This window comes from Accipiter gentilis, chromosome 33 (assembly GCF_929443795.1).
Source record: "Accipiter gentilis chromosome 33, bAccGen1.1, whole genome shotgun sequence".
Lineage (NCBI taxonomy): Eukaryota > Metazoa > Chordata > Aves > Accipitriformes > Accipitridae > Astur > Astur gentilis.
The window spans coordinates 3,675,444-3,698,439 of record NC_064912.1 but is presented as its reverse complement, the minus strand read 5'-3'; the positions used below and the strand labels follow the sequence as shown (position 1 = coordinate 3,698,439).

Sequence of the window (22,996 nt, the reverse complement as noted above, 5' to 3'; positions counted from 1 at the left end):
AGCTTAATGCCTGTTGCAGAGCTAATTCTCCTCCTCCTGTGTTATCTTTCAGGGAACATTATTTGCAAGGCACATGGAGCTCTCAGATGAAATGCATTTTGGAAGGGCTAGATAATTACTGTTAACAGCTAAAAGCACTTTGTCCATTAAAAACCTTTCACAACTTTATAGCTGTCTTCTGAAAACTTGAAACTTCGCAGTCTGACTCTTAGAAACACAAATGTAATTTTAAAAAGAAGCTCTTTTAATTGCCAAGCTCTAATTATTTTTGCATGCAGTGACCATGTAGCAGACTTCTGTGTATTTATGTCAGAGCATTGATTGAAAGCCAGGTAATTAGAGGGCTCTCCCAAGTCAGGTTAAGCCAAGTTTATTTGATCTACCTTTCAGTCAGTGTAATTGGATAGGGTTTATTAGTAGAGTCATTTATAGTTGTAATAAATTCATGCACCTTCCCCAGAAATGTCTAGATGCAGATGCACGCTTTGGAAACACTGGCCTGGGCTATATGCATATGCAGTTAATACTGTAATAATAATTTGGCATGTATTGTAAGCGTAGCCTTTGTAGGAACCCCGTGGCATTGTGGTAAATGGCGTGCAGACCAGCGGGAGGACAGCCTGAGCCCAGCCAGTGCTGGGCTGCTCTGCTTACACTGCCTCTCCATGAGGTCTGGCTCTTCTCCCGGTGATGCAGGGATCCCCCTGACCTGCCCCGTGTGTGGAAAAACCAGGGAGGCATGTTCACCAGCGGGGAACTGCTCATGAAAAGCAAATGTGCCCGTGTTCAGTAGCAGGCAAGAATGGATGCAGCAGTCCCCAAGGGAGCCAAAGATTTCTGAATGTTGAAATCTGTCTGCTGGATTTTGGCAGGATTGGGTGCTCCAGCTGAAGCACGCCTGAGCTAGCAGCTTTTTACAGAGCTCCTGCTATGGTTAGCACAGGAGCCTGCCTGGAAATAGACCCCACAGCTCTTTAGAGAGCAAAGGAGAAACGGAGAGGGGAGCTCACATGAAAACACCATTTATTTCAGTCAGGAGCTTTGAAGAGCCCTGGGAAACTGGAGCCAGTGTCCCAGGTTTGTCAGCAGCCTTGGGGCAGCACACTGCCGGTGGCAAGAGAGGTGGAGGTGAGCCCAGAGGTGTCCTTGCCGGCACTGGCTTGAGCTGGCTGCAGGAGGAGAGTGCACCGTGCCGGCTTTGTACGGCCAAGCTGACCTTGCCGGCACAGTTACTCAGCTCACCAGCTGCTCTCCTCCCGCACAGCCCTCGCCAGCAGTGGCCCTTCCCAACTAACTGCCTGCTGCCCTGCATGGGGGTGCCAGTGGCCCCGCTCCCACCCCAGCACTGCCCTGCTAGAAATAGAGGCGCCTGCAGTGCCTGTACTGGGAATCATAAGTGTTCTTCCAGAAATCACACTTCTATTGCAGAAAAAGCCTTTCTCTCCCTATTCTGCAGCATATGAGGGGATACTGATCTCTGAGATAGCTACCTAGCTGCTGCTAGAAAGCAATGCAGGATTAAGTGTCCGGTACTGAATGACCTGCACATCCAGTATGCCCAGCATTGGTGTCCCAGTGACCATCAGGTTTCTTCCATGTACAGCCAGGCTTTGAGCCATTTTGTGTAGCTCAATGTCACAGTTCACTTACGTTTGCAGCTGGATGAAGTAACTAGTACCAGCTCTTCAGAGAAAAGATTTTTGCAAGCAGTGAGAACATTAGCATGATCTCAGTTTGGAATTAATTGGGTTGGGTCAAGCCTGGAAGAGGAGCAGAGCTGGCGGCTGGGACATCTCCCAAGGTAACATCTGCTGGGTGCATTTCAGGCTTTCCAGGGCTGAGTTGGAGCGAGCTGGGCACCTTACCTCTGCATCGCAGTGAGGTTGGATTGGTGCTGTAACTCAGACTTAGTTTCTCTGTCATGGCACTACTGGGTTATACAGCTAAGAAATCAGGACTGAGATGCAGATGCAGTAAGTCAGATGAGTGCTGCTGTTTCCTTACTGAATAACATTTTGTGCTTGCAACAAATGCAGCAAAGGGAGGTGGTCCCAGAAGGGGCAGGGTGGTGGTACCTGGCTGTGTTTCTGGGTCATGCTGCCACCCGGGAGATGGGTGCAGGTGGAAGCTTTAATGAGTCAGGGCTCAGAGACGGTCTGGTGGCCTGTTTGGGTAAGCTGTGGTCTCAGGAGATCTCTTGGCGATGACAAAAGCGGAGACAGTTGTGTTGTTTCATTCTCCTGAGAGGAGCTCTTGGAAAATTACATTTTCAGTGATTCCATATTCATCAGCTCTGCTTCAGCCTGCTAGAGATCGGTGTCTGCGGTTTGGGATGCGTGTGTATTCTGTTCCCGGCCAGCCGGTCCCACTGCACGGCCTTTTTCAGCCCCAGAAGCTTGGGGGCACCACAGCCATCCACCCTTGCTTTGATTTATGGCAAAAGTAGGGGTATCCAAAGCCATGGGGATTGGTTTTAACTCTAGCTCTGTGAAGCAGTGCAGAGTTTCCGCTTTGGGGGATCATTTCGGGCATCATTTTACAGCACACTCTGCTCTGGGAAGAGGTGAGTGCTGGAGCCAGGCTGAGCACGTTCCGAAATGGCCTTTCAGGGATGAATTACACAGCAGGAAGAGGAGGAGAAGGAATGAGGCTCCCAGCCACCCGCATGGTCCCCCTCTTGCTTCTACCATGGCAGAGCTTGGGGGTGTCGTCTCCATCTCCCAAGGTGAAGGAGAACAGCAGCCCTGGGGGAAACGGCTTTGTTGCCTGCACAGGGTGCATAGCTGTGTCCCCAGGTCCCCAGGCACACAGCAGCTCTCTCTTAGACATGACTTGTTTCCAGTAGGATTAAGAGAAGCTTAGGGACTTTGAGGTTTTCCAAACCCCTTCAATTAACTTCTGGCTCGCAGGGTTCACAGAATTTGTCTGAATTTATGACCCATTTTTCCTTTAAATGCCTCTTTTTTTTTTTTTTTTTTCCAAGGATGACTCAATTCCTTAATGTTTTTCTAGCTAAAGGGCATCCTGTGCTTTGATATGGGAATGGGAGAGGCTCCGAGAGCTCTGCTGGCACCAGGAGCAGACCCTTGCCTCTCAGGAGGCTACATCTTCTCCAAAGGTCTTCCAGGCAGAGCAGGCACCAGGAAGGTTGTTCAGTTGAACTTTAGACCTCTCATGCCTTTAGAAAGAGGTGAAAAGATCGCGTCTGGTCTTGGTTTGCAGTGCCGATGTTTATGTGGGCATGCCATTAAAAAGGTGCTCTGCCCGCAAGCCAATGTTTAAAGGTTAGGGTCAGAGTCATTTCCAAAACTGCGATTACCTCATGTGCTTGGCAAATTCTGTTTTTTATAGCAACTTTCCAGTCATGTAAATACAAAATCATCTTTTTTTACCCAGCATGCTTTTAAAATAATTTTTTAAAGCTGCCAAATTTGTTTTATGTGACTTTGAAAGAGAAGGGTGCCCCTGGCTTAGACCACGCATGCCAAGTTACCAATTTGTGTAGGCTGCTCCAATGTTTGTGCAGCATTTACGGCACTCGAGATGAAAGGTTCTACAGAAGGGCAAAGTACCCTGCTTTTTATTATTGCTACTTTTGTCTACTTCTGAAAATGGGGTTAGGACTGGGCTGACGCTTTCAGTCTAGTGATGGCACCACGTAGCAGAACCCCAGTGTGTGGGCTGGAAGCAGAGACCAGACCAACATCCTGAGAGTCAGGAAAACACAGGAGATTTAGTCACTGAGGTTTTGGGGATGGCAGCTGCCTTGCCACTCTGCGCGGATGGGACGGGCAGCAAAGCCTCCAAGGACACATCGCGCTGGGAGCTCCATCTCCTCCGACCTCCATCTACGCTGGGAGAGGTGCCCAGGGGAGCTGCAGGGAGCAGGAGCAGTCCTGTCTGCACAGCCCAGCAGATGTAGGTCAGCGGAAAGCCGTCCTGAGCTATTTTGGCCACAGCAGCAATAATCCCAAGTAGTCTGAGCGGTGTTTGTGTTACCATCCCCAAGCGTGCATCCAGCCCTGCGTGCTCAGTGCGCACCAGGAGCGTGCTGATGGTGACCTGGGTCTGCTGCCATGGGCCTGGGATGTTCTGCCTTGCCTAGAGCTTACCAATGACTCCTCAAGTCAGCGGTGCTGTGGGAAGGGCCATCCCCTCTCAAAGCCCAGGGACAGGTTTCTTCAGCACCAAGGGCCTGAGCTAGAACCTGCGCCCTCCTTGTAGCTGCGGGCTGGCCCCATCCAGCCTTTCCAAGTGCCTTTTGCTCCTTCACTGGTCTCAGCATGTGGCTGCATGCCAAGAGAGCTGGTGGTCAGAGCAAAGGATGCTCCTGAGGGCCCTGGGTGTTAATTCGGCAGGTCCATCCAGGCTCTGCAGATACGGGCTGTCGGGCCTGCCCATGCTGGCAGGTGGGCTGATACTCAGCAGGTCGCTTGTATTTTTGCACAGCAGGTTGAAGCCCCAGAAGAGACCAGGCAGCGGCACGTCCCAGCCATGTGAGAACATCGTGGTCGCTTACTACTTCTGCGGAGAGCCGATCCCTTACCGCACCCTTGTCAAAGGGCGCGTGGTAACGCTGGGACAGTTCAAGGAGCTGCTGACCAAGAAAGGGAACTACAGGTAAGGGCATCTCCCCGCGTGCGGTATAGTGCCAGCAGACTGTCAGTGACCCCTGGCAGATGCCGCTGCCAGGACACAGCGGTGTTGCCCCCACCAAGGCAAAGGAGTGTGATGGAGGTAGGTCAGGGGCTCCTGGAGGTCCCAACAGCCTTCCAGGGGGGCTCTTGCAAGGCATGCTGCACTGGCAGTGTGGCAGTAGAGCCGTGGCTGTTGAAGAGGCAGGTTACAGGGATGGGGCAGATTGGGTTTTGTATCAGAAATGTCCTGCATCACGGTTTGCACCTTCAGCAGAAGCTGCTGAGCTGCCAGCAGGGTACTGTGAGATCCTGGGCTAGTGAGGAGCAGCAGCAGCCGGTGCTCAGTCATGCTGTGAGGAGCCCTCCAATTTGGAGAGCCATTTCAGCTTCTCACAAACTTTCCACAAGTGAGGACAGGGAGTTTGGGTCCTGCCGGAGTCCCGAAGTAGCCAGGCATGGGGCGTGTAGCTCTCCAAGTTCCCCCTTCGAAGTAGCAGGTGCCATGGCAAAGCCTGTACAGGTGCCTCCAGCCACTACTTTTGGAAAAGCTCTGAATGGGCATGGGTTCAGGGCTGGAGCTCCTAAACGTGCCAGCACGGATCCTGACCACTCTTTGCTCACTGGGTGAGGGCAGGGGAAAAAGTGTGGCCACAGTTGCCTCCACATGCACCATGAGCTCAGGGGCTTGGAAGGGCTCTACCCGCATTTGGGGACTGCAGTGCCCCCATGACCATTCACCTGCTCTTTTTTTCCTTTCTGCCCCCATGATTTGGGTTTTTCAGGTATTACTTTAAGAAAGTGAGTGACGAGTTCGACTGTGGTGTGGTCTTCGAGGAGGTGCGGGAGGATGACACCATCCTGCCCATCTTCGAAGAGAAGATCATCGGGAAGGTGGAAAAGATCGACTAAGCTTCAGGGCTGCCGAGGTGTGAGGACAGGACTGTGAAAGACTCTGGGACCGGAGGAGAGGGCCTGGGGCAGATGCTGGCAGTGCTACTGCCGCAGGTGCCGGGTGAGCCCAGGGCAGAGGGCGGCAGCCTGCTCCGGCACAGACCTGGGCAAGCTCTGGGTTGCCGGTGGACATCGTTTCACCTTGCAAACCTGCCAGTGGGAGCCTGGGCTCCCCTCTCCATACCGAATATAAGTGTAATGTAGCATTGTACAGTGCATTAGAAAGTGTAATATGACCTTGTTTACTAAAGCTGCATATTTTTGATATATTGTAATAAAAGGAAAATATTTCCAATGTCACAGTGCTCTTATGTAAATGTAAAACATACAGGTACTGCAGAACTCGCCCAAAGTGTACAGCCATCCGTCAGACTCCGTCTGCTCCTCGCTTTCACAGCACCCTGCCCCGGCCCCCTGTCGTGGATGGCTTCGGAGCGCTGCCGGGGCAGAACCGCTCTCCCCCCGCTGGCGTGGAAGGGGTGACCCCGCTCTGGAGGGGCTGTGGTTCCAGCTCACCTCAGAAGATTATTGAGCCATTTGAAACGAGTCGGGGTCTTGCCTCCCTGGCAGTCTCAGCTGCTGGACATGGTAGGATGGGTTTTTTTCCTCCTGAGCTTTCTTGCGACCGAGTAAATCCCCGAGGGACAGAAGAGTCAGAGCCGGGGCTGGGGGCTTCCCACAGTGCAAGGGCTGGCTCGGAGCCAGGGCAGCAGGCTGGGTGCTGGCATCCCACAGCCCCTCGTACTCATCCCCCCACCCCATGTGCCCCTGAAGAAGGGTTCGCTTCCCAGGAGGGTGCTGTGGGTCTGCAGAGGGCTGGCACCCACGTGCCTGGCACAGACATGCCCAGGTCCCTGGTGCAAAGCTCTGGCTTTGGTCAGGGGACTTTTTTTAGGAGAAACATAATAGAGCAGGGAACTGATTAGACTCTAAAACTGGGGACAAGAAATGTCTTTTTAGGAGTTCTGTGTCCTTTGCTGGATTCTGTGTCTCAGGGGAAGCAGCATGAGGGCACTGCAGCCTGCTGCCAAGAGCAAGGGGGGGGTGTTGATGCCAGTTTGTGGGGTTTGTGTAGGGCCAGGTCACCCAGCGGGGCAGTCAGGGTCTCCTGGGCTTACTCGGATGCAAGAAAGCAGGGGGCTGCGCAGGTGCTCCCACCACCCTGCCCTCCGCTCTGCCCATCCCCTAGCCTGGGCCCTACCCTGCTCCAGCACGGCTGCAGGTCTGTGCCGGCTCATCTGGAGTCCAGCCCTCGCCTGCCCACAGAAACCAGGGCAGCCCCCAAAGCCAAGGGGCTTCCATGTTAGCGCTCACCTTGCCCTGCTCGCAGCAGTTGGAGCTGCCGGGGACCGTGGGGCACCGCGCCAGAATGCGACTCACCCTGTTTTATATGTCACCGAGTGCCTTTAAAACATGGTTCTGTGACTTGCCTATACACTACGTGAAGTCCAGCAAAAATCTGCAATCGTTTTCAGCCCGGGAACAACGTTATGAGCGGTTTTCCTCCCTGTTTTTTTAAGTTCTGATGGTGTTGTGTCTGGTGAGGTTGTTAACATGCCTGGGATTTCCGTCTCCCCCTTTTTTTCTCAGGGGGTCCCCTGTAAATATGTACAGCGGCCGCGCAGCCCCGGCGACGTCTCCTCTGCATTCTCATGTGCTGACTTGTACAATGATCTTTTCAAAGGTACTTGGATAAAATGAAATAAAACCCCACGTCCCACCGCCTGCTGCTTTCTTCCTTCCCCGCGGAGCAGGCACCCGGGCCCCCGGCAGCCTGCTGGAGTGGCCGGAGGATGGGGCAGGTCAGGCAAAGGGCCTGGGCACATGGTGGGGCTGGGGCAGCTGTGGGCGGCCTGGAGGGGTGGCTGGGCAGGTCCTGGCCCCAGGCGACCAACATGTTGCCCCTGGAGGAATTGCCCAGAGTCTGGGACCAGCAGGCCCAGGGGAGAGGGGACGGTGCCAGGGTTTGGAGGGGATGCTGGGGGTGTCCTAGAGGCTGCGAGCCAGGCTTAAAAGGAGCATGTGGAGCCCCGCGTTGGGCTCTTCTTGCCTTCCCTGGCTGTGACAGCAGCTCCTGGCGCTCCCCTGGGGCTGGTACACGACTGTGGAGCCTGGGGTGCGAGGGCTGCCTGTGAGCCACGAGGGAGAGACCCTGGCTGGTCCCCCCATCACCTGCACCCTGGCAGCCCAGCACAAGATCGAGATCCAGCCCAGCCCCAGGGCCGTGTCCTCCACAGCCTTGGCCACCCTGTGTCATTGCAGGGCTGCCACGATGAGCGCTGCGGCACACACGGGGCTGTGCTGGCTCAGCACCCCCTTCCACGGGAGCCCAGGCCCAAGCTGCCCTGCGGTAGTGGGGACTCTGCCCATCGTCAGCCCTGCTCTGTCCCCAGGACGTGTGGGTGCTCCCCAAGACGTGCACTCCGCGGTGCTGTGGAGCCACAGACACAGACCAGAGCCCACAGTGTTTCCAGGTCGTTTATAGCACGCACCCGAGCGGGACAGGGCTCACAGCTCATCCCGGGATTCGGCTGTCCCAAGCGGACTGGGTTCCTCCGTGCCCGTGCTGTTCTCAGGGGTCTTGGGCACCTGGAGAAGGCAGCAGTGAGGCACAGACAGACGCACAGCCCCTGCCTGTCCCTGTCCCTATCCTGCAGGATCCGTCTCCCTGCCCAGCAGAGGCTGGGGGCCACCCCGCGGTGGGTGGGGGTCTCTGGCCTTCAGGGGGGTGGAGGGGGAACCACACTCACCACAGGCGGCTCCTCGGGCAGCGTTCCCCCATTTTCCAGGAACTTGGAGAAAGTCTCCACGTCTCGGGCACTTTTGTACTCGACCATCTGGAGCCACGGGATGGAAGGGGGACGAGGGGTCACCCCATCCTCTGGGTGCTGGCAGAGCCAGGGTGGCCCCATGAGTGCCCCCACCTACCTTTCTGCCCGGCCCCGCGGGGAAGTAGTGCAGGGTGGGGAAGCCTTTGATAGTGATGTTCTCCAGCTCGTTGGCCATGGCGTCCAACTCGGCAATGACGATGTCCTTGTGGTCCTTGTAGCGCTCACCCAGCTCCTCCCAGGCCGCTGCCATCGCCTGGCAGTGGGAGCACCACGGTGCGTCTACGGGACGGGCACAGTGCCGGGGGATGAGCCGGGGGCCCAGGGGTCCAGGTGCGGCATCCCCCAGGTGAGGCGTTGGTGACAGGGCTGGGGGCTGAGCCCCATGGCAGAGCTCGGGAAGGGCCGCAGGCAGCCCTGGCACTTACAGAACTTGACGAAGACATTCTTGGTCTCATCAAACGCCACCTGCTCGAAGGTCTTCCCCACCAGAACTTTAACGGGCCGTGTGTCCCAGTCTTCGGGAGGCTCCGCGCTCATCAGGTGGGGCTGTGGGGACAGCCAGGATGGCCACAGCCTGGGCTGAGCGGTGCCAGGGCCCCATAGGGCACAGTGCAGGCCAGGGCAGAGGGCCCGCAGTGTGCAGCCAGGGGTGCTCCTGTGCTGCCTTTTGAACAACCTCTGCCCCTCTGCCACCATCCCAGCTCTGTGTGTCTCCGCATCTATGGTCTTCTGCCTCCTTTCCCGTAACAATCCCCCAAATCTTCAGGCCTGGCAGCACGAGCATCAGCAAGCAGGTGGGTGGTGTTCACCACACAACTGCCATCATTAGGCTTCAGAGTTAACAGCCCACTGCTCACCACAGGGAAGCATCCTTCGTACTGGCTGGCACGGTGCCACATCCCTCACCTTCACCTTGCCATCCAGCACTGCTTGGACAAAGGTGCGTATGGCTGTGTCCGAGAAGGTGTCCTGGTCCATCCGGTATTTGCGGTTGTTCTCCATCTTGACTAAGCGCAGGGTGGGGGCGTCGGCGGGTGTCAGGCCAAAGAAGGGCAGGACGTCAGCGCCATACCCGGTCACATCCACCACCACGAAGAGCACCTGGGCAGGAGATGGTGACACTGAGGCTGGGGTGCCCCACAGACATCCCACCACCACCCCCCCATCCCCACAGTGGGACCTCCTCACCTTGCCTCGGAAGGTGCCAGCGGCCACCCGGAAGCCATCCCGCAGCGTCAGCTGCGCTGATGATGACTTGTTGAGGAAGAGCAGCATGTGGTGGGGGATCTTGGCACTGAAGATCTGGTCGGAGGTCTGAAGAGGAGGAGGAGGGTGAGGGGGGGGGGTGGGCCATGGCCCTTGTGGGGACGGGGATGGGGATGGGCCGTACTTCATTGGAGAATTCCATCACCAGCTCTAGGCTGTGGACGCGAAGCAGCTGGGTGAGCTCGGCTGTGTCCAGCCCCCGCGCCGGGTCCACGGGGAAGTCTGTCCGTCCCTCATCGAACTGCCAGGGTGGGGGCCCATGAGGGCTGGGGGGGCCCATGACGCCCCCCCCCCCCAAACCCCTGCCACACCCTTACCTTCTTGAAGAGGCAGACGGTGTCAGCCGACAGCCCGTATGCCTGGAAGAGCTCAGCCGCCTCGGCCACACCGAATGGCACGTCCACCATCTCGCCAGCCACCTCGTAAAATGCCTGGGCTGCCTCGCCCCCCAGGTCCTGCGCAGCCACCCCATGAGCAGGCATGGTCACGGCCACGGCCCCGATCTGGCCCCCGCCCACCCCAGCCCACCTTGAAGAAGCCGACGACCACCAAGTCCTGGGAGCTGATGAAGGCGGCGGCGGCGGCGGCGTCCTGCAGCAGCGTGGCACTGGGGCCGGCCCGACGCCGCATCCAGCGCACGATGCCCTTGGCATCCATTTGGCCTGCCACGCGGAGTGGGGCCCCCACCGTCACCCTGGCCACCCCTCAGTGGGCCACCGCTTCCCCCCACACACCTTGCACCCCACCACATGCCATCAGCCCCCACCTACCATCACCCCCTGCCCCATCGCCACGCTGTCACCCCACCCACCATCACCACCCTGCAACTCCCCCCCCCATCAGGACATCGCCAGCCTTCTCACCATCACCCCCTGCCACCCGTCCTTGCGCCCCAGCACCCATCGTGGCATCGCCCCCGACGGGAGCCATGGCCATCGCGCCGTACCGCAGCCCTACCGGTGTAGGCGAGGGGGTGGGTGCGGTTGCCATCATGGAAGAGCTTGAGCGTGGGGTAGGAGGTGATGCCAAACTCATTGGCCAGGGCTGCCTGTGCCGTGGCATCCACCTTGCCCAGCCGTGCCAGGCTAGACTCGTTCCTCAGTGTGGCAGCTGCCTGGGCGAAGGCGGGTGCCAGCCGCTGGCAGTGCCCACACCACGGCGCGTCTGTGGGCAGGGGACAGCATCGGCAGTAGGGACAGTCCTGGGACAACTCTGGGGTGTCCCCGGTCCCCAGGGTGGACTCAGCGAGTGGCCGGGGCACGTAACGGCTGCGTGAGGTTGTTGGGCTCCAGCTCGTGCCCCTGCCCACGTCCCCTGCGCCAGGGCCCACGTGCGCCAGGGCCCACGTCCCACAGCCCCACCATGTGTCCCACACCCCTGCAACATGTCTCCCACCCCATGCCGCTGCTCGTGTCCTCGCTCCATGTCCCTGTGCCCACCCCGTGCCCCATACCCCTGCCCTGTCACAAGCCATGCCCTGTGGCCCTGACCCTCTGACCCGCAGCCTTGCCCCTTGCCCACACCCCCTCCCCTCCCATCCCGGGACCCGTTCTCATACGTCTGCTTCTGCCCACACCCGCACCCCTGGCCTGTACCCCCTGCCCATATTCCCTGCCAACACCCACCCCCCACACACGCCCCTGCCCACAGCCCTGCCCGCGGTGGGGGCACTTACAGAACTCCACCAGCAGCAGCCGGTGCTCGCTCAGGGCACGGGCAAAGTTGTGCTCGTGGAGCACCAGGACGCCGTCTTCCTCCTTGAGCTCATCTGAGACCACTTCTTCCTTCTCCTCCTCCTCTACCACCCCCTCCCCATCCTCCTCCTCACCCCCCAACGCCGGGCCCAGCCAGACCAGCGACAGCACCAGCAGCCAAACCAGCCGGGCCCCGCAGCCCCGCATGGTGCCAAAGCCGGCGCCCGGGGGTAGAGGACGCAGATAAGGGCCCCGGGGCGGGTGGTGCCAGTCCCCTGGGGCTCGTGTCCCTCCGCTACTGGCTGCCCAGCACCGCCGATAAGGCGCTGGGACCAGGTGGGTGTTTTCCAGCCACCCGTCCCCAAAGCAGGACCTGGCCCTGCCAGCAGGACGGGGACAGGCATATAGATATTGGAGGGGGGGGCAGGCAGAGGCGATGAGGGCACAGACACACCAGTAAGAGACCAGTCTGTAGGGTTTAATGGCGATGGAAGAGCACAGCCTGCAACTGGGCGGGTAGCCGGGCACGGTGCCGCCACGGCAGGGTCATGGCCCCGGCCCCAGTAATGGGGATGCCATGAGGACCGGGCGGGCATCGGTATTTAAAAAAAAACAGCAATTAAAAATAACTTTGGTTGCGAAGACCACGACTGCAGGTGCCCGCTCGCTAAGGGACCCCCCCCCCCCCCCCCCAACCCTTCACACGACCGGGGCAAGCACGGTGGTGCCAGCGAGGGGTTCCCCTGGGATGGCAGGCACCACGTCCCCAAGCTGGCAGGTGGGGGGGAGCCGGCGTGAGGATGGGGGGGTCAGTCCTCCCAGGCCTTCTTTATGCAGAGGCCCCACTCCCAGGAGAGATGCTCCATCTTGTCATCGTCGGTGACGAGGGAGCGGACGCGGTAGGAGCCCCGTGCCAACCAGCCCCGCGGAGCCTCCTCCGCCGGCGTCACCACCTCGTACTCCTCGGCCCGCGGCGCGTAGCTGCCCACCATGAAGACGTCGCGGTCCACTGGGCAAGAAGGGGAGAGGAGGGATGGGTGAGCGGGGCCAGGGTGGCGCGCACCCCCACTCCCCCCTCACCTCCAGCCCCCCGACCCCACTCACCGGGCCGGCCCCGGCGGTAGGTGAGGTGCAGGCACCGCAGCCCACAGACGATCTCCCTGTTCACCTGCGGGCAGAAGGCAGGGGCACCATGGGCGCTGCCCTACGGCATGGTGCCCCCACCACCGCCCCGGGGACCCCTGGTCTTAAGGGAGGGGGAGGGTCACCTACCCATCCTGACCCCCCCCCTACCCCCCCCAGGATCCAGCCTCTTGGTCAGGATTGGGCATTGAGCAGCATCAAGGGTGGCAGGGACCCCGGGGTGGTAGGGACCCCCCAAGAGGGACAGGGACCCTGAGATGGCAGGGACAGCCCCCACCCCTCAGGGGGGGCAGAGACCTTCAGGGACCCCTGAGAAACGCAGGGACCCAACGTGGCTGGGACACCTGAGAGAAGTAGGGACCCTGGGGTGACAGGAACCCTCTAGAGGGGCAAGGACCCTGGGGTGGCAGGCACCCTGGTGTGTCAGTGATGTTGGAGGCAGCAAGTATTCCCAGGGTGACAGGGACCCCAGGGTGGGCAGGGACCCTAGGGGTGAGGGGCAGATGCCCCAAGGTGGCAGGGACCCCCAGAGGGGCGCAGACCCTAGGGGCAAGGGGCAGATGCCCCAAGGCAGCAGGGACTCCGAGTGGCAGGGACCCTGGGGCAGCAGAGACCCACGGGTGGCAACAGGAACCCCACGGGACAGGGACCTCGGGGTGCGAGGGCAGCAGGGCTGTGCCCAGCCAGCAGGCACAGGGCACCACACGCCCGCCTCACCTTGAAGGACACCTTGACCCTGTAGTCCACCCCCTCCTTCAGCACAAAGGCCCGGCCCCGCAGCACCTCCAGGTCTCCTGCATGGGGAGATGGCCCATCAGCTCAGCACCCCTTCCTCCTCCTCCTCCTCCTCCCATGGGTGCTCCCACTGCTCACCTGTCAGGTCCATGGTGATGGGCCCTGGCGCCTGCTCGCACATCAGGGTGAGCCTCGTCACCTGCACGTTGGGCACGCTGGCATCTAGGGACAAGCGGCAGGGCGCAGACCTTACCCACCTGTGCCCACCCCATCACCACCAGCACCTCCATCCCAGCGCAGCCGGGGGGCTGCCCACGCCCCCTGCAATGGCATGAAGGTCCACGGTGTCCATGGTGGGGGTGTTAGGAGTCAGCGAGTGCTGGGCAGGGCGCAGGACACCGGGGCCATCTCAGGCCAGCCCCAACATTGGCATCAACGCTTTTGGGGTAAGAGAAGGTTTAAAGAAGTACCCAGTCACGTGTATCTCCCGGGGTGCGATGCTCCCTGGCTTGGGAGTGGGCCAAGGGTGGGGGTGGGAGGCAGGACATGCAGGCAAAGGCGTCCCTTGAGGCAGGCACTGGTCTAATTCACCCCGACAGCCCAACCTGCACCCCATCAGCAGTTGCACTCTACCAGACCACTTGCACCCCACCAGCCTGCACACCCCTCCCCAGCTTGCGCACACACCATCGTTGCACCCCACTGGCTTGCACACACACACGCACACAGAGCTGTCATGCACCCATCAGCCAGCGCACCGGGGTGCTGGGCCCGTGGAGCACCCCAGCCTGGCCCAGGCCCCGCAGACACAGAGGGCCGCCCCGGGCTGGCGTGGATGCCATGGGGAGCGGGGGGGGGGGGGGGGCATTGTCTGGGCACCGACAGCTGTGCCACCCGGGCCCCAGCGGCTGCTCGCTTGTCTCTGTCATCCCAATGAATTTCCCGGTCCCTTGTAACCGTTCCTATGGAAACTGCGGTGGTGATCCCGTAACCAAGGCAACCGGGGTCCCCGGGCAGCTGTTACCCTGTCGGCAGGGGGATGCTGAGGTCTTCGCAGGTGGGGGGGGGGGGGCACAGGCAGCACCCACAGGTGATGCCAGCCGGGACGCACCCTCCCTGACGGGGATACCCCATGGGTGCTGGGGATGCCTGAGCTCCCTGCGTCTGCTGAGGCTGCATCACCGTGCTGGGGTGCCCAGCCCCGGCAGGCAGCCCCCTGCCTTACCCACGGCGGCAGGGATGGCACCCAGCAGCGCCTGCTTGTACTTCCGCAGGCTCTCGTCCCCCGGGTCCAGCTCCTGGATCTCCCGCAGGCTCTTCTTCTCCGGCGTCTTGTACGCCAGGGCCACGTCGGCATCCTCCTCCTCCTCCAGCGACAGCGTCACCCCCTCCTTGTCAGCCATGATGTCTGCGGGGGACAGGCAGTGGCAGTCCTGCCGCCCTGGGGACACCCCGGGGGACACCTCCCCACTCCCTGACATGCAGGCACCGGTGGGCTGTGGGTGGCTGAGCTGGGACACGCCACGAACGGATGTGGGCAATCCCTCACGGGGCAGCCGAGTTGTCCCCCTGCTTGGGGCCGTGGGGACGCCGCCAGGCTCTCTGTCCCTGCGGCCCAGTGGCACAGGTGAGACCCGAGGTGTTGCTGCCGGCTGCATTTCCACATGGTCATGGAGCAAGACAAGCCGGTGCCTACGTGGTGTGCACAGTCCGGGGGGGTGTCTGCAGCCTGCCGCGGCCCGCAGGCGCCCTTCGTGCCCTGTCACCCGGCGGGCTCCTTGTCACCGCCCCGCAGCCCCCTCCAACCCCACTGGGCAGCCCCCAGCCCCATCTCCCACCCCAAACCCAAACCACCAGCGGCTTGCAAGGAAAAAAATAACAGCTCTGGGGCAAACGGAGGCTCCGCTGGGTGCCAGGCTGCCGGGGGGGGGGGGGGGCACAAGGGCAGGTGATGTCCCCACGGCCCCTGCCTCTGCCCTGCCCCCCCACCCTTCTGCCTGCAAGCCCTGGCCTCCCCAAAGGCCCTGGACACCCCATCCCCGGGGACACGCTGGGGACACAGCCTGGGGCAGGGGCCACCTCGCTCAGCCGCAGGGCCAGCTCTGCGGGTCTCCGGGACAGCGGTGGCGACCGGGCCGCGGAGCGGTACCCCCGCTGCACCTCCGGACCCCCAGCAAAGGCCCCTGCCCCCCCCCCCCCCCCACCACCACCACCACCTCCGCCCCAGGCTTTCACGGCAGCGTGCGGTACCCGGCCACGCTGGCTCCCAGCCCAGGGATGCGGCCACCCAAGGGCTCGCCCAGCCCCGCACGGGTGGCAGGACACGGCGGGTGCGCTGGGTGCCGCAGGCCGGGCGGCGAGGTGGCGGGGGCGCGGGGGGGGGGGGGTGTGCTCCCCGCCCTTGCGGGATGCTCCGGTCCCCCGGGGCCTGGCGGGGGGGGATGCTCGCTCGGCAACGCACCGGGTGCCCGGGGTGACGCTCACCTGTTGGGGACCCCGGGGCCACGCTGCCCCGGCCCGGAACGATGCCCACCCCGGGGCCGGCAGGCGATGCCCGCCCCCGGGGCACGCCCGGGAGATGCCCCCCCCCCGCCGCCTCCCGCCCCGGCCCCGGCCCGCCGCCGCTCACCTCGGTAGCACAGCGCCAGCCAGAGCAGCTCCAGCAGCTGCCCGCCGGCCTCGCACACGTCCAGGCCGAGCATGGCCGGGCCGGGCCGGGCCCGGCGCCCCCGGGGCCGGGCGGGGCGGCCGCTGCCGGGGCCCGGGGCGCGGCTCTCGCCGGTATCGCCGGCTGCCGCCGGGGCCCGCGGCCGCGCTCCTCCCGCCCGCTGCCGCCGCCGTTCGCCGGTGCCGGCTGCTCCCGCCGCGCTTCCCCGGGCGCTCCCCGCTGCGCTCCCCCGGCGCTGCCCGGCGGGGCGGCGGCGGCGGCGGCGGCGGCGGCGGCGGCTCCCGCAGACGCGGCGGCTCCGCTGCCCGCCCCCGCCCGCCCCCGCCCCTCGGCGCCGGGCGGCTCCAGCCCCGCCGCTCATGGGCGGCGAGACTGCAGTGAGCTCATCCCGCCGTGCGCGCCCGCGCAGCGCCCGCCCGCGCTGCCCGCTCCCTGCCCGCGCCCTGCCCGCACCCGGCAAGGGACCGCTCCGCCCCGCCCGCGCCCCGCGGGCAGCCCGCTGCACCCTCCACGCGCTGCCCGCGCCCTGCCCGTGCCCTGCCCACACCCTGCCCGCACAGCCATTCCGACACCCGCGGCGGTTCCCCCTCCCCCCCCCACACGCCCGCCTACACCCGGCAGCCCACCGGGACAGCCAGGGCACGCACCCCCGGGGGCCCGGGGACAGCCCTGCGCTCCCCCGACCCGGCCGGGGTAGGGGAGGGAGGGGGAGGCCGGGCCCCAGCGGGACCGGGCCCTTGGGGACCGGCGGGCAGGACGAGGGCTGGTCCCGGCTACCGGGGCCGGGGCTCGGGGGCGCCCGTACCGGGGTGCCCGTCGGGGCGCCCGGCGCAGACGGCGGCAGCCGCCGGGGGGTGGGAGGGGGGGGCGCGGGGCGGGGCCGGGGGCGGGGCAGGGCGGAGCGGCGCGGCGCGGGGCGCGCACCCGCGATGACCATCGGCGGCCCCCGCGGCCGGCACCCCCGCCTCCAGATGCCCTGTCTGCGCAAGGTGAGCCGGTACCGGCACCGGGACCGGGCGGCGGGCACCCGGCACCGCGCCGGATCACCGCAGGCGGCACGGGCGGTGGGCACCGCGGGGACCGGGCGCTGAGCGCCACGGGGACGGGGTGCCGAGGGCATCTGGCGCTGGGACTGTGGGGAACGGGCACCGGCACCGGCGGGGACCGGGCGCTGGGACCGTGGGGACCGGGCACCGGCACCGCACTGGGCGACGCGGGCGTCGAGGGACCGGGCACCGCCGGCGGCACGGGCGTCGGGGTCGCCCGGGGCCGGGTACCAGCACCACCCAGCAGTACCGCGGGACGGCGGGCATCACCCCGGCCCCGGCACCGCCACGGGGCACCGGCCACCGCCCCACGCGGGGACACCCGCGAGCAGCGCCCCGGAGCTGCGTGCTCAGCCCCTGCCCGCCGGCCCGGGTTGCTGCCGCAGCCCCGGCAGAGCTTGCTCCCCAAAACCGAGGCTCCCCGGCACAGGGATGCCCGGAGGAAGGGTGCCCGCTTCTCCGGCGTCGCACGCTCGCCCGGCTGCTGGGTGTCCCAGGTCCGGCTGCGGGGTGCCAGGCTGTCCCTGCTCCAGGCACGGGGTGTCCCAGGTCCGGCTGCGGGGTGCCAGGCTGTCCCCGAGCTGGGCACAGGGTACCCCAGCTCAGGGCAAGGGGACCCAGGCTGTGCCCAGGCCCAGTGCCCCCGGCCGGGGGGGCTGAGCGTGGCAGGGACTTGCCCGGCAGATGGAGCGCATGATCGTCAGCATGCAGGACCCCGACATGGGCATCAAGATGAGGAACCAACGCTTGCTCATCACCATCATCCCCCACGCCATGACAGGTGGGTCCCCGTGGCGGGGCGTCCTGCGAGGCGCACGGGGTGGGGGAGGCGTGCCGGCGCTCCCCGGGTGGCCCCGGTGCTGCACCCAGCACCCAGCCCTGCGCCGCTCGCCTCCCCGCACCCAACGGGTGCTCAGCGCTGCAGCTGGGATCAATTATGCATCGGCTGAGCGGGGCGGGCGCTCGCCGGGGCGGGCGGCCCAGCATGTCCTTGGCAGGGCCCCCGTCACCCTGCGTGACCCCCTCGACACCCGCCGTGCCGTGCTAGGGTGCCTCAGCCCGGGAACCTCCCCGTGCCCGGTCTGGGGGACCCCGTCGCACCCCGCTAATGCTGCCTCGGTCCCCAGGAAACGACATCGTGGAGTGGCTTATCCAGAAGTATGGCATCTCCGAGGAGGGTGAGTGCCCCGGCACGGGTGGCTGGCACCATGGGGCCAACCGGGACTGCCGAGCCGCCATGCAGCCCCCCGATTCCGCTCCTCCAGAGTCGCTGCACCTCGGCAACCTCATCGTGAAGCACGGCTACATCTACCCCCTCAAAGACCCCCGCAGCCTGGTGCTGCGGGCGGACGAGTCACCCTACCGCTTCCAGGTGCGGCCCCACTGGCGGTGTGGGCACTGCCGCAGCCTCGGGGCTCCCCCGGCTCGGCACCACGGCACCCCACAGCGTCCACCTCAGCCTCTTCCCCCTCCCGACCCTGCAGACCCCCTATTTCTGGACCAGCACCAAGTGGCCAGCCACGGAGCTGGACTACGGTAGGTGCCACTGTGCCACCGGCACCAGCATGGGCTGCAGCCCCTTCCCGGCCCCGCTGAGGTGCCGCCGCTCCTCTTGCAGCCATTTACCTGGCCAAGAAGAACATCCGCAGGCAGGGTGACCTGATCGAGCACGAGAAGGTGAGCGGTGCCCTCCTCACACCTGTGGTGAGCTGGGGGAGGTCTCAGCTCACCCAGGAGCAGGGGCTCACCCGCGAGGCAGCACCAGCTCTCCCTTTGCTGGAGCGGGGATGGGACCCGGAGCCAGGCGAGGGGCTGGGTGTCATGCCATGCCTACCCGCCACAGGACAACTACAACCTCCTGCACAAGCGGATCAACCACACGTGGGACTTCGTGGTGATGCAGGCACGAGAGCAGCTTCGGTGAGTGCAGGCATGGCCCAGCACCGCTGCACCCTGGGGAGCCGCTGGGGATGGAGCACCCTCGGGTGCCAGGGCAGGCAGGGTGCCAGCACCTTCCCGCTGCCTTTGCACGGGCAGGGCGGCCAAGCAGCGGCGGAAGGGCGACCGCATCGTCATTGACTGCCAGGAGCAGGCGTACTGGCTCGTCAACCGGCCCCCGGTGAGGATGGGCTGGAGGGGGCGAGGGGTGCTGGGCTGGTGGGTGCAGCCCCGGGCAGCTCCCCGGCACCAGGCACAGCCTTGGCCCAGGGAGCGGGGCTGGGGGGCGCGGGGGTTCCCGCCAGCCCCCGGCGCCGATGCTCTCGTTGCAGCCGGGAGCCCCCAACGTGCTGGAGCAGGGCCCTGAGCGCAGGAACTGCCACACCACTCGTGTCCAGCTGGTGAGTGGGGGGGGCCGGGCACCCCCGGGGCTGCCGGCGGAGACAGGGCACAGCCACCCACTTGTGTCGAGCTGCCCCGGTGGGTGCCTGGCCACCCCTCCCCCTCAGGCTGTGCCTATATTTTGGCAGGGCGGGGAGCCCCATCTCTGCTAACATCTATGTGTCCAGCTTGTCCCCCCGCCCTGGCTGAACCAGGGCGTCCGTGTGTCTGCCCGTACACCTACCACCCCTCTGTGCCAGCACCCCTAATCCCCATGGAGCAGCCGCTCTGCTGGGAGCCCTGGCACCCCAGGGTGCCGGCAGCCACCTCTGGGCCCTTCCCTGTGTCGTGGCCCCACTAACACTACCCCAGTCGTCCCCCCCACCCCAGCCTCTCCTCACTAAACACCCACTTTCTCTTCTCTGCGCCGTGTGCTGTGTCCTGTGCCCACGTAAGTGTCACTAACCCAGGGCCACAGTGGGGCGGGGTGGGGGGGTGGGGGGGGTGGATGCTGGGGTTCATCCTATGAGGGGGTGTGGGGATGAGGCTGGACACCACAGGGATGGCCATGGGATGCCGGGACGAGGATGGGGGCTGCATGCCTGGGTCCTTGCCCAAGGTGGTGATGGCAGGGCTGGTGGGCACAATGTCCCAGCCCACTATGCCCTCACCCAGCCCTGCATATCTCTTGCAGACCAAGAACATGGATTACTACAAGCGGGAGGTGAGTGGGGCGAGGGGTGGGGGTGGCTCCTGGGGACGTGGGCTGCCGGGCACCCCGACATCTCCCCTGCGCCTGGCCCCAGATCGAGTACTGCAGGAAGGCCATGGCCAGGACCAGGGTGAAGTCCTCCATCTGCCTCGAGGGGTGAGTGACTGGCAGCTGCCCCGGCTGCAGGCAGGGTCCCTGTTGGGGTGACAGGAGCACCCACATTCCTGCGGACAGCTGCCGGCACCACAGTGCCTGTGCTGCTATCACCCTTGGTGGGGAGCAGAGCCAAGGCTCCATGGTCTTCTCAGAGTCCAAGCACGGCCCCACGGTGGCTGGGGCTGGTGGCAGCGGTGGGATGGTGGTCCTGGCCGCCTCCAGCCGCTGCCCCTGGCAGGTACATCAAGTTCAATGAGCAGTACATGCCCCATGACCCCATCATGTCTGGCTGCCTGCCCAGCAACCCCTGGATCACAGACGACACCACGTACTGGGCCATGAATGCCCCCACGTAAGTGCCCTCGGGGGGGGGCTGCCAGCCCCTGTTCCCCCCTCCACCCCAATACATGGGGTGCAAGGGGGGGATGGGGCCATGCCTGCCCCAATGCTGGTGTCGCCCACAGGGTGCAGACCCCCACGAAGCTGCGTGTGGAGCGCTGGGGCTTCAACTTCAGCGAGCTCCTCACCGACCCCCTGGGCCGGGCACAGCTCCTTGACTTCCTCAAGAAGGAGTTTAGCGGTGAGCAGCCACAGCCCTGCACCCCCTGACCCATTGCCCTGTCCCAGCAGCCCCAAACCCATCATCCCATCCCGGCACTCCCAGACTCACCAACCTGTCCCAGCACGCCCCGACCCACCACCATATCCCAGTACCACTTAATCTACTGCCCCATCCTGGCAACACCAAACCCACTGTCCCACCCTGGCATCCCCAAACCCACCACCACATCCCAGCACCCTTTGACCAACCTATCCTGGCAGTCCCTGACCTACCACCACGTCCCAGTATCCCTGGACCCACCAGCCCACATTGCAGCAGCTGGCTCCATACCAGGGGGTTTGGCCCCACAGTTGGCTGGGCGGTGGGCCCAGCAGTGACGGCCTGGGGATGATGTCCCCATCCCCAATGCCATGTCCCCCTCCTCAGCTGAGAACCTGAGCTTCTGGGAGGCGTGTGAGGAGCTGCGCTATGGGGAGCAGTCCCGCATCGCCGAGATCGTGGACTCCATCTACCAGTGAGTGCCAGCGGGGTGAAGGTTTGGGGGGAGGCCAGGCCATCACGGTGCTACGTCCTGCTGTGGGGCCGGGTGCTCACCTCCGGCTGTGACTCCCCAGGCAATTCCTGGCTCCTGGGGCCACACGGTGGGTGAACATTGACAGTAAGACCATGGAGCGGACGCTGGAAGGCATCAAGACGCCCCACCGCTACGTGATGGACGATGCCCAGATGCACATCTACATGCTGATGAAGAAGGTGGGTGAGGGCAGGGCTGGGCAGGGCTGGGTTGGGCAGGAGCCTGACACCTCTGCTCTCCCAGGACTCCTACCCACGGTTCCTCAAGTCGGAGCTCTACAGGAACCTCCTGGCCGAGGCCATCATCCCCCCGGAGACCAAGAAGCGGTGAGGGCAGGGGCCGGCCCCTCGTGGCGCTGGGCTGGTCCCCACCAGTGCTGACCCCTCTCTGCCCACAGGGTCTTCCCCTTCATGCGCAAGCAGCGGCACTCCAGCCCCAGCCCGGCTCTGCTCCTGCCCGCGGGCGATGCCGAGGAGAGGAGCAAGGGTCCCGCGGCTGCCCCCGTCCCCGAGGAGGAGAGCTGAGGGCCCCGGTCCTCCTCCAACGTGGGAGCCCCCTGGCCCAGCACCCTCCGGCTCGGCCGCAGCTCCCTGCCCAGCACACCCCAGCCCCGCCGCAGGACCCTGCCGGCAGTAGCACTGAAGGAGAGAAGCCATACACCCCCCACCCTGGCAACCCCCCCCCCAGGGCCAGGCTTGGCCCCGCTGCAGCCCCCACTCACAGCCCTGCACCCCCTTCTCCCTCAGGGAGCCCGCACCCAGCCGGCCTGGTGCGGGATCACCCCCTCCTCATGCCCCCCACCCCGGGCACAAGACAATAAAGCCCCCATGGGGAAACGCTGTGGCTGCCATGGTTTTCGGGGAGGGAGGTGGGTGCACATGGTGGTGGCCGCCACTCTGGGCTGGATTGGTCCTGTCCCCCCCCTGGGCTGGCAGCGACCCCCTCCCCTGCCTGCAGCACCCATCAAGGGTGCAGATCCCAGGCGGGACACACACACACACAACCAGGCACACGTGCCCATGGCACAGCCACGACCCACAGCTCTGCTTGCTCTGAGGGGCAAAACCAGACGCCGTCGGCAGCCCCCGCTGCCCTCCTGCCATGGCTGAGCTGGCACTCAGGGCACTCGGTTACGCTGCTGCCACCTGTACACCCATGTACAGCCCCCAGGGAGGACAAAAAGGCCTTTCGAGCAGGGCCAGAGGTGCCACAGGTCAGCAAACCCGGGCTGCAAGGGCCCCGCGGGCTGGCAGTGGCACGCAAGGAGCAGGGCTGGCAGCTGAGCCACTCTGCCTGCCCACAGCCCATTAATCTGAGCAGAGGCCAAGGATCTCACGGCAGGATTATTCTTTTCGCGGGAGCCAAGCCCCAGCTGTGGGGGATTAACGCTGGTGGTTATATAAAGGAGAGGGGGGCTGGTACCCGCCAGTGCTCAGCCTCGGACCCCAGCCCACCACCCCGCGTGCACCCAGGGACCCGAAGAGCGGAGCACACTGGGGACATCCCCAGCCCACAATGGACTAAGCAGTGCCAGCCTGCATCCTGGCTAACAAACAGCATGGATGCTTGGGATGCTCAGGACTGCGGCATCCTTCCCTGCCACAGAGCTCGGGACTCCCGGCACGGAGCAGGGGCTATTTCTCAGCTTAGTGCTGGGGCAAACAGAGAGGCCTTGGGGCAGAGGAAGCTGCAGGAGCCTTGG

At 64.0% G+C, this 22,996-nt stretch overlaps 4 protein-coding genes across 10 annotated transcripts in view; 2 read left to right on the top strand and 2 right to left on the bottom strand.

Annotated features, from left to right (window-relative positions):
• Window positions 1-5,888, top strand: part of AXIN1 (axin 1) — an 80,142-nt gene extending 74,254 nt beyond the window's left edge. For 4 of the 5 annotated variants that reach the window (XM_049791189.1, XM_049791187.1, XM_049791186.1 and 1 more), the window contains exons 9-10: window positions 4,450-4,620; window positions 5,420-5,888. In XM_049791189.1, the coding sequence (XP_049647146.1) occupies window positions 4,450-4,620; window positions 5,420-5,546 (298 nt within the window). In that variant the 3' untranslated portion in view covers window positions 5,547-5,888. The remainder of the gene's footprint in view (window positions 1-4,449; window positions 4,621-5,419) is intronic. The other variant, XM_049791190.1, reaches the window with a different exon arrangement.
• A 2,208-nt stretch (window positions 5,889-8,096) lies between these two features.
• On the bottom strand, window positions 8,097-11,586 carry PDIA2 (protein disulfide isomerase family A member 2). 2 transcript variants are annotated; one of them, XM_049791196.1, is made up of 11 exons: window positions 11,361-11,586; window positions 10,643-10,849; window positions 10,214-10,347; window positions 10,003-10,140; window positions 9,810-9,926; window positions 9,608-9,733; window positions 9,326-9,520; window positions 8,845-8,965; window positions 8,517-8,698; window positions 8,339-8,425; window positions 8,097-8,177 (listed from the first exon to the last, which is right to left on the bottom strand). In XM_049791196.1, the coding sequence occupies exons 1-11, from the start codon at window positions 11,584-11,586 to the stop codon at window positions 8,097-8,099; spliced, it is 1,614 nt and encodes a 537-aa protein (XP_049647153.1). The 2 variants fall into 2 exon arrangements, with proteins under 2 accessions (XP_049647153.1, XP_049647154.1); XM_049791197.1 differs by having other exon boundaries at window positions 8,342-8,425.
• A 250-nt stretch (window positions 11,587-11,836) lies between these two features.
• On the bottom strand, window positions 11,837-16,215 carry ARHGDIG (Rho GDP dissociation inhibitor gamma). The gene is made up of 6 exons (XM_049791738.1): window positions 15,887-16,215; window positions 14,483-14,665; window positions 13,396-13,479; window positions 13,240-13,316; window positions 12,484-12,547; window positions 11,837-12,388 (listed from the first exon to the last, which is right to left on the bottom strand). Exons 1-6 carry the CDS (start codon window positions 15,957-15,959, stop codon window positions 12,189-12,191), a joined length of 681 nt encoding a protein of 226 aa, XP_049647695.1. The 5' UTR covers window positions 15,960-16,215; the 3' UTR covers window positions 11,837-12,188.
• Window positions 16,216-16,807: 592 nt separating this feature from the next.
• On the top strand, window positions 16,808-22,107 carry RGS11 (regulator of G protein signaling 11). Of its 2 annotated transcripts, none has more exons than XM_049791034.1 (17): window positions 16,808-16,914; window positions 17,656-17,752; window positions 18,099-18,149; window positions 18,237-18,343; window positions 18,456-18,507; window positions 18,590-18,648; window positions 18,815-18,891; window positions 19,009-19,090; window positions 19,242-19,310; window positions 19,985-20,014; window positions 20,097-20,158; window positions 20,397-20,510; window positions 20,623-20,738; window positions 21,147-21,234; window positions 21,335-21,473; window positions 21,538-21,620; window positions 21,692-22,107. In XM_049791034.1, exons 1-17 carry the CDS (start codon window positions 16,855-16,857, stop codon window positions 21,816-21,818), a joined length of 1,413 nt encoding a protein of 470 aa, XP_049646991.1. In that variant the 5' UTR covers window positions 16,808-16,854; the 3' UTR covers window positions 21,819-22,107. The 2 variants fall into 2 exon arrangements, with proteins under 2 accessions (XP_049646991.1, XP_049646992.1); XM_049791035.1 differs by having other exon boundaries at window positions 19,991-20,014; window positions 21,692-22,106.
• Window positions 22,108-22,996: the final 889 nt, after the last annotated feature.